We start from the raw sequence: 9,767 nt of genomic DNA, 5'->3' as shown, positions 1-9,767 counted from the left end.
CTTTCTTTTGTTATTCATGAGCAAAGGAAACTTTGCGGCAGAGCTGAAACACTCCAGGAGCGCCAACACAATCGAGTTGGATAACTTCGATGTTTCCTGGATGGAGCTGTGAGTCTCCCGTCAACGCATTGAGCAGAGATCTGGAGCGTTTTAGACGAGCTGGCAGCTGCTTGTTGTGAAGTGTGGAGCGCTGAACATGCCCTAAGAAGAGTCAATGATTCATTATTTACTCAATGATATAAAGCCACTGCACTGCACTGAGAGATTCATCACACAAAGGTGAGAGCTGCTGCTTTTCAAATCACACTTACACATGTTTACAAAACTTTGCTATGTGTGTTGAATCATGAGCGCCTGAACCCGACTGACCAAATTAACTAAACAAGTTACACTAAATAAACAAGCAAACAAACAGATGAATGAAGGCTATGGGTCTGTGAAACGTTGAGTGTTATTTGGTTTCTCTGATGGTCTGTCTGACTTCTGATTAGGCTACTAGAAGTTAGTTAGATGCATGTATTATAAGTAACTCAAACTTGAGCTGATCTGGAATTGCAAGAGTTAGTTTAAGCTGTGGTTGAAGTTAGTAAAAGGTAGGGTAGGTTGTGTTTAGTTAGGGTCACATCTAGAGCTGGTTAGGTTAGTTAAAGTAAGGTTTATTAGTTAGAGTTAGGCTTGGCTAGGTTTAAGTAGGGTTTGGGTCATTGATAAGGTTGTTTGGGATTAAAGTCATTTATCCCAATTAATGACTATTAGGATCAGTGTTATGGTTTTTTGAGGTTAGTTGGAGTTGTTAGGGTCTGCAGACACTTTCATGAATTTGGCAGGTAAGATGGCCATGTGTTTCAACTCACGATTTGCCTCTAAAAATGGCTTTTTTCCCCTTTTTTATCCAGAACACACACGCCATTCTTTCTATTGACTGTTTAATCTAGTTTTTATAAGCATGCATGAACAAAAAAAACTTCAGTTTTATTGTGAGATGGAAGCTGAGAGAATGGAAGCACAAAGTTTTCTTTGCAGGAATCTAAAGTTAGACGCTTGCGTCATTCACTTTTGCTGCATGCCAACACATTTGCTTATAAAGCTGAATCCTTTAACGGACAAGACATGCTGTAAATTATTATCAGAGGGGTCTGTGTTTCTGTTCTCCAGCGACTCTCAACATTCCTGCTCATTACTAATCAATGACGTCATCAGCCGTCGTGTCCATCAGCTGCTGAAGTGCTGCTTTGAGAGGTCTGGTGTTGGTGGACCTTATCAGTGAGCGTGTTTGAGGGCAGGAATGTGGGGGGAGCTGTGAGCAGAATGAATGCATGGTCACCTGTTTGGCTGGGTGACAGCTCCTGTTACAACTTGTCCTACACACACACACACACACACACACACAAAACAAAGGACCTGGTTTTTCTTGTGCGGTAATTGGTCCCAACCTCGTTCTGATGGTGTTCTTTAGTATGGCTGCTAAATGTGGTGATAACATCTTACTCCTGATTGTGCATCTGCCTGTGTATGGCTGATGTTTTTACCTGCCCTGTTGATGTCACCTTAGATTTCCCCGATCCAGGTCAATCTTGACATCACAAACTCTTTGCAGCCTCTCAGCACCCATACTTTATCTCTGAATGCAATGAGCCATCCGATGGACCAGAGCATGTTTGAATAATCATTTAATACTGTAACTTTTGAAATAATGATGAGCTATGAAATGTACTTTGATTAATTTTGTTCCATGATGGGTAGCACCCTCTGCAAGGAAATATCTGGTATTTGCAGCATCACAAATAGGTTTGAATTGCATTGTTAATCTGAAAAGTTTTGGAGTTAAAACCAAAATCAAAATTAGATTTATGCTGTGTTCCCGTCATGTTGGAAGTTGCAAGTTCACATAAGTTAGACTTCACCTACTTGACTGTTGTGGTGTCATGTTAAAACAGAATCAAATCAAAACATAGAATTAGAATAAAATTATAATCTGAATTTAAACTGCGAAGATAGAATTAGTGGTGGTAGTAGTAATGGAATTAGTATGAATTAGAAATGATGAGATTAGGATTTTGATCAATAAAAGAGTTGCGATTCAAATCAGAATCCACGTTAGAATGAGAAATAGAATTGGTGGGAATCAGAATTACCATCAGAGTTCTAATCCGAAAGTTCTAATCTGATTCTAATTATGATGTCATTAAAATTCTGAATTAGAATGATAATTAGCGTTGTGAGGATCAGAATTTGAATCAGTATAAAAATTACAATTCAAATAAAAATTTTTACTTATAATGGGCAATAGAATTGGTGAGAATCAGAAATAGAATGAGAAAGTTATAATCAGAATTTAAATGGTCAGAATTAGAATCAGAATGATAAGAAATATAATTGTGAGGATCAGAATTTGAATCAGTATAAAAATTACAATTCAAATAAAAAATTGAACTTATAATGGGCAATAATTGGTGAGAATCAGAAATAGAATGAGAAAGTTATAATCAGAATTTAAATGGTCAGAATTAGAATCAGAATGATAATAAGACATAATTGTGAGGATCAGAATTTGAATAAGTATAACAATTACAATTCAAATAAAAAAATGTAACTTATAATGGGCAATAGAATTGGCGAGAATCAGAAATAGAATGAGAAAGTTATAATCAGAATTTAAATGGTCAGAATTAGAATCAGAATGTGATAAGAAATAGAATTGTGAGGATCAGAATTTGAATCAATATAAAAATTACATTTGAAATCAGGAAGAAGAATGAGAATTATAGTATAAATTAATTTAACTTATAATCAGAATTTAGGTTGGCATCAGAGTTAGAATCAAAATTAGAGGCAAAACGTAATTCTTTAAAGTACATCAGAAATGGAATTAGAATTGATGAGAATCAGAATTTGAATCAGTGTAATAATGACGATTCAAATTAGAATTGAAGTTGGCTTCAGAATTACAATCAGAATGTTTAAATCAGAATTTTAATGATATCAGAAATGTAATGAGTAGTGGAGTCTGAATTTAAGTCGGTGTTAGTATTGCACTTCAATTTAGAATGGAATGTTTTTGAAGTAAAGAATGAAACTGTGAACTCAGAGTAGTTTATATTTAAACAAGAAAACTGTTTTTCAATGACAAGATCTTGTCAGTGCTTGTTTTATTTATCTTGGGACTGCATTTGTAATGCAGTAGAATTCAACACCAGCCCCCTCCAGTCACATAGCTCCGGCTCACTCAGTCCACATTCACTCAGAGCCATAACATCCCTGCAGTTTACCGTGTGAGCAGCCGGCAGTTCTCCACAGATTCTCAGATTATCTTCACACCTCTTCCCGCTTTCTGAATGACCTAGAGGAGTTTATACGCCCATGTTGAAACCGTTTCATTTGATTCGAGAAGAAACGGCATGGCCTCTCCCTGCACTGCACTTTCCAGCTCTCCCACAAAGCTTTGCAGTTGTTCGAAAAAGTAAGGTCACGTGGTTGCCCCCTCTCTTGTGGTCTGTGTAAATGTTTCAGAGAGCAACATGCACTGTGTAAGACAGTAAGTGGACATTCATGGGATGGCCTACTACATTTCCTGAAATTAAAGGCAATTTTTTTTTTTTTTACAACAAATTGGACTGGAAACCAAATCTGAATGCTGAATTAAACATGTAACATAATGAGGCCATGTGAGAGCAATCTATTGGCGCTTTTTCACTGCATGGTACGACACGGTGCGGCTCGATACGGTTCACTTTTGGGGGGTTTTCCACTGGGTACAGTACCTGGTACCTGGTACTTTTTTTAGTACCACTTCGGTTGGGGTTCCAAGTGAACCGTACCATTGCCAAAACGAGAAAAAAAAAGTTTTGTTGTCTGTTGCGGAAGTACAGACGTTCCTCTCGTTGATAGCAGAGGAGCGGATCCAGCGAGAGCTTGATGGGGCGACGCGGAATGAAAAAGTTTTTTTTTAGGAGTCGTGGTAGTAGAGGCGGCGCAACTATAACGACATGTGAATAATCCCGCCCACTCTAAAGCGGTACTGAACTGCAGTGGAAACGCAAACCGTGCCGAGCCGAACCGTGCCGTGCCGTACTGAGCCGTACCGAGCCGAGTCGTACCACGCAGTGGAAAAGCGCCATATGAGTATTGCATTTCAGAGAGCTCAGGCTGATGGGATGATGTGCTCAATTGCAGGGATTTGCAGTGTGCTGTATATGTAAAAGAAAGCCGGATTTCTACTTCAGCGTGTCAGACGTTCCCGTGACTCCTGGGAAGGAAGATGGCTAACGTGGGCACAGTGTCCGAGGCCTCTGAGGCCGGGGACAACAGCGAATTCACTGACATCATCAAATGGAGATCAGGTAAGCTTGAGATGACATGCGTTGCATCACAAGTGTTGAGCTGCTTTCTTGATGTTTCAAGGTTTGTTGGAAGTAGTGTGTCATTTTAGATTCTGACATTTGACTTTTAAGAATTTTGGCATTTTTGACACTTTTTTTTTTTTTTATATGGATTGACGAGAGAGGACAGATGATCACTAGGTCAGGGATCAGGGAGTGTTGCATGCTGGATTTGAACCTGTGTCACCTGCATGAGTATCTTAGTGTGTTGAGCAATACTACTCCCTGAGTCCTGACTCTTATTTCAGTAGGATTCTGACAGAACTGGTATCATAGATTAACTACCTTTGGCTAAAATCAGTTGCTTCAGCTAATGTGTGTTCTACAGCAGTAAGGAAAGGTAGGGCCTTTACCATTAAGCCGATTGGTTGTTTGAACTAAAATGTGCGACTTCGACATACTGAGCTTTGCAGTTCGGTTCATTCAGATTTCTCCAAGTGGTCTGTTTCCCGCTACTTGTTCTGTCTGTTGTTGGAGGAATGGCCAAGTTTGGGGTCAATAAGATGTTTTAATGTTTGCGACAGAAGTCTTTTATGCTCACCAAGGCTGCATTTATTTGAATATAAAAATACAGCAAAAACAGTAATACTGGTTGTTATAAAGTATCTCTTTTATATTTGATTGTATTTTAAAATATATTTTGATGCAAAGCTGAATTTTCTGCATCATCATTACTCCAGTCATCAGTGTCACACGATCCTTCAGAAATCATAATAATATGCCGATTTGCTGCTCAAGAATCGTTTCTGATTATTATCAATGTTGAAAACAGCTGTGCTGCTTCATAATTTTGTGGAAAAAATTATGCATTTTTTCCCCCTGGATTCTTTGATGAATAAAAAGATCAAAAGGACAGCATTTATGTGAAATAAAAATCTTTTGTAACATTATAAATGTCTTGACATTTCTGAACAATTTAATACACACTTGCTGAATAAAAAATATTTTTTATTGACCCCAAACATTTTAACAGTAGTGTACATTGCCCTATTTTTGTAGACAGCTAGGTTCATATGTATTTAATAAAATATGAGAAGCTTTTCATTCATTAAGGGCAGCAATTAGTCTCATAAAAAGTTGCAAGGGTATAATATAAAATTACATCCTGTAATTCCCCGAATGCTCCCAAAAACATTTTGAATATGGAATATTGCTAGAATCAACATTTATGAGACAAGCTGGCACAGTAAAATGTTCAATGCGTACACTGACCCAAAACATATTTAGACAATTCTGAATGTCACTGCATTACATAACACGATATCAACTTAAGTGTCTTAAAGCAGAACATTTCATGAAAGGATGATTTTTAGATGGGTTTTAAATGCTAAAACATCATATACTGCTCAGAATTACGCTTTCTGGTTTTTAAACATTAGTAGAACATGTTCAATGGTTAATTTGCTTTACCTGTACCATTTTGTCAACTTTTTGGAAGTTTACATTGCCATAGTTGACCACAAAGCTAACAAAAATGGGCTAATGTTGATTTCATGGGGTCTTTAAGTGTCTGGGCCTCAGTTGAGCTGAGTGATATAAACAGGCAGACCGGGACAAAACCTGAACTTTGACCTCATTTACTTGACTTCCACACGCTAAAATAGGGTTTCCCAATAGAGATTAACAGTGACATGATGGAGTTATACTATTACATCACAGCGTTTTACATTTCAACATTCACTCCTGTGAATATCAATGCTTGTGTAGCTGTGCAGGATCTGATTATGCAGAGTGTGATCTTAAAGAAGCTGTTTCCGCCACTGAATAAAAAAATAAAGGTAATTGCGATCTCGCAATTCAGATTTTTCACGATTCTGACTTTTTTCTCAGTATTGCATGATAGAAACTCGCGAATAATTGTGAATTACAAAGTCTGAATTGCGAACTGAACAAACTCAGAACTGGACTTTATGACTTGCAAGTTTATTTACTTAAGTTTATTTTTCCATTTATATTACTTGTGAGTTTATATCTCAATTCTGCAAAAAGAAGTCAGAATTAAGGCCATTGCACACTGCGTCCGACATTTTCGCACATTGAAAAATAAATACAACCTCGCATTGTGTCAATCACGTTTACACACTGCCTCCGAAACTTTCATCCGTCATAAAAAAAAAAATTCAGATCGGGTTTGATTTTCTGCGTTTTTCACATCCGTAGCAAACATTTTGAGAGGTGTTTTGACAATTCAGAGCCACCGTACAAGCGAACGCCAAAATCCAGAATGGCGATTGTCAAGTTCATCCACTTCGTCTCGCAGCACAAAGCACTGTATATAGATCCTTGCACACTGAGTTCACAGAAATTGGTGGTCTTCTTTTTAATATGTGTCTCTAGCATCGCTAGCAAAGCATCAAACTGATCATTGACATCCTGAAGTAAACGTTGAATCGCCCGTGATAATCCCGCTGCTCCTTAATAAGGAGGAACTCTCCTTCCTCTCTATATCTCAGGATATATCTCTATATCATTGGGTGGATGGACCCAATATTTCCTTTCTTGTGCTCTTTTTAGGAAGCGAGAGGACAACAAAATCATCCTCACTGCTTGAAGACTCCATTTAGTACTGTTTTGCGAATTTTTTCACAACGGATTAATATGCATCGGACTCAGTGTGCAAGGTTTCTATGTGTGACGAATTTTCAGGAAGACGTATACGAAAAAACGCATACGAAAATTTCAGACTCAATGCGCAATGACCTTTATAAGAAAAACGTGAGAATTGCATGATAAACTCACAATTGCGAGAAAAAAGTCAGAATTGCAAGATATAAACTCTTGAGAGGAAAATGTCACTGACTTCTGTCTTTATATCCTGCAATTCTGATTCTATAACTAAATTTGCGAGAAAAAAGTCAGAATTGCGAGATATACATTTTTTAGTTGAGAGAAAGTCAGAATTGTGCGATATAAACTCAACTGAGAGGAAAAAGTTAGAATTGCGAGATATAAACTCAACTGAGAGGAAAAAGTCAGAATTGCGAGATATAAAATCTTGAGAGAAAAAAGTTAGAATTGCGAGATATAAACTCTTGAGAGAAAAAAGTTAGAATTGCGAGATATAAACTCAACTGAGAGGAAAAAGTCAGAATTGCGAGATATAAAATCTTGAGAGAAAAAAGTTAGAATTGCGAGATATAAACTCTTGAGAGAAAAAAGTTAGAATTGCGAGATATAAACTCAACTGAGAGGAAAAAGTCAGAATTGCGAGATATAAAATCTTGAGAGAAAAAAGTTAGAATTGCGAGATATAAACTCAACTGAGAGGAAAAAGTCAGAATTGCGAGATATAAACTCTTGAGAGGAAAAAGTCACTGACTTCTGACTTTTTTGTTATCCTGCAATTCTGATTCTATAACTAGCAATTGTGAGAAAGAAAAAAAAAAGTCAGAATTGTCAGGTAAAAGGTCGCAATTACTTTTAAAAATGTTTATTCCACAGCGGAAACGGGCTTCCATATACAGCTGAGTTAAACACAGGAATGAAGAGAAGAGCGCGGGACGTCTGTGAGGTGCTCTGTAGGTGTTAGTGCTTAGGCTGTGCTCTCCTGTCAGGTATCTCTCTCTCTCTCTCTCTCTGGGAATGCTGGAATTCCACTGAGGCTGTGGATTTACAGCGCTTGTCTTTCCAGACCACAATGCCTTTCTTTCTGTAAGGATTCCGGTCTCCTAGAAACGGGCAAAAGTTATGTTTTCTTGGGTTGGAGCTGCCAGGGAAAATGTTGCAGAGAGAGACATGGTCACGTGTTTTCAGTCACCAGCTAAAGCAGGTCTGTAACCACAGGCCTTGTTTTGTTTGTTTTGATTTGGAATATTAACAGAATCATGTGATTTTTGTTGTGGAGAGACTTTTAGTAACCCCCCCAGGTCAGTTGGAACTCTTGTTAATATTTGGATGTTCCTCTGTGGAGGAATAATGATTAACTATAGTTCAGTGAACTGTGGGATTGGAAAGATGACTGAAACGGAAGTCATTGACCTCTCTGGCCGGTCAGTCAGTGATGTGACAGGTTTTGTGTCTGTATGACGGCACATCCTAAAGCGACGATCACACATACACTGATTTACAGCAACAAGGCAGCTGGCTTGATAGTCAATCATTTGCATTTAAAGCTGGTGATTTCCAGCGACGTGAGTGATGGCAATCATTGACAGTGTGATGAAGGTGTGTCCAGTACACCTATTTAACTTTATGCAAATGAGCAGCATTGGCACACAGCACCTACTAATGTGTGTGAAGATGTTGGATGTGATCCGATGTGGTCAGACATTGTATATTTGTTTGTGAGTGTGATCAAGTCTTCTAGATTTGATCAATATGGTTTGATATTGATGCCGGCATCTTGGTGGCCGGTGGTCAATACGTATTTGATATCACAGCATTGAACTTTTATTTTTATTTTTTATAAAATCATATTAGGTGCACACATTTTTATGCAGGCTACAATGCGAACTCAAGATCAACCACTGGATTAATTTGCTGAATGCTGACAATGAAGGAAAAAAGTATTAGCATTTGCATTTTTTTTAGGTGAATTGTCGAACAAAGACAGTAAACTAATGGAAATAACTTTTACTGGATGACCCATATATACCCATATATAATTGGCATTTTTAAATTATCCACATTGGCTCATAATTGTTTTTGTTTGGCTGATATGATGGCGTTTTGACGGCGCCTGAGCACCGGAGCTCCTTCTCTCCATCTTTATTAGTTTACTGTCTCTGTAATTAGTAATAGAACAGCAAATGCTATAATAATAATCTGTTCTTCTGTATTTACATCATTTTAAATACGTTTTTGAATTTTAATTATTTAAATTTTATTTTCATTTATTTTATATTATTTTATCAAGTTTAAATAATTTATATAATTTATTTTCAAATAATTTATTTGTAATTTACTAAATATTATATCAAATAAATGATTTCAGTAATTGTTATGCTTGTGTTTTTACTGTCCTTAAATGGAATAATGTGATATGTATCAGCTTTATATCATTGACCACCCTTCTCTCTAAGATGTCGGCATTGGTCATCAAAAAAATATAATGGTCAACTACTAATAACTTCAGACATAACGAACTGACTGATGATGCTTTCCTGCCTCTGTGTGGAGGGATCGGTTTTCAAGTTTCGGTCATGGCTGATGTGTGCAGCAGCTCGCAGCAATTTCTTTATATTCTCTCTCTCTCACACACACACAGACACAGACACACACAGACACAGACACACACAGACACAGACACACACAGACACAGACACACACAGACACAGACACACACAGACACAGACACACACAGACACAGACACACACAGACACAGACACACACAGACACAGACACAGACACAGACACAGACAGACACAGACACACACAGACACAGACAC

General features: G+C 37.6%; 1 protein-coding gene across 1 annotated transcript in view; it reads left to right on the top strand.

Moving 5' to 3' along the window:
* The window catches only part of LOC107698511 (utrophin), a 275,871-nt gene continuing 266,104 nt past the window's right edge, over window positions 1-9,767 (top strand). The window contains exons 1-2 of the mRNA XM_016499536.1: window positions 1-279; window positions 4,174-4,340. Coding sequence (XP_016355022.1) covers window positions 4,259-4,340 — 82 coding nt within the window. The 5' untranslated portion in view covers window positions 1-279; window positions 4,174-4,258. The remainder of the gene's footprint in view (window positions 280-4,173; window positions 4,341-9,767) is intronic.

Source organism: Sinocyclocheilus anshuiensis, unplaced genomic scaffold (assembly GCF_001515605.1).
Source record: "Sinocyclocheilus anshuiensis isolate Anshui unplaced genomic scaffold, SAMN03320099.WGS_v1.1 scaffold1830, whole genome shotgun sequence".
Taxonomy (NCBI): Eukaryota; Metazoa; Chordata; class Actinopteri; order Cypriniformes; family Cyprinidae; genus Sinocyclocheilus; species Sinocyclocheilus anshuiensis.
The sequence above is the reverse complement of the archived record's forward strand: the minus strand, read 5'-3'. Positions and strand labels throughout refer to the sequence as shown.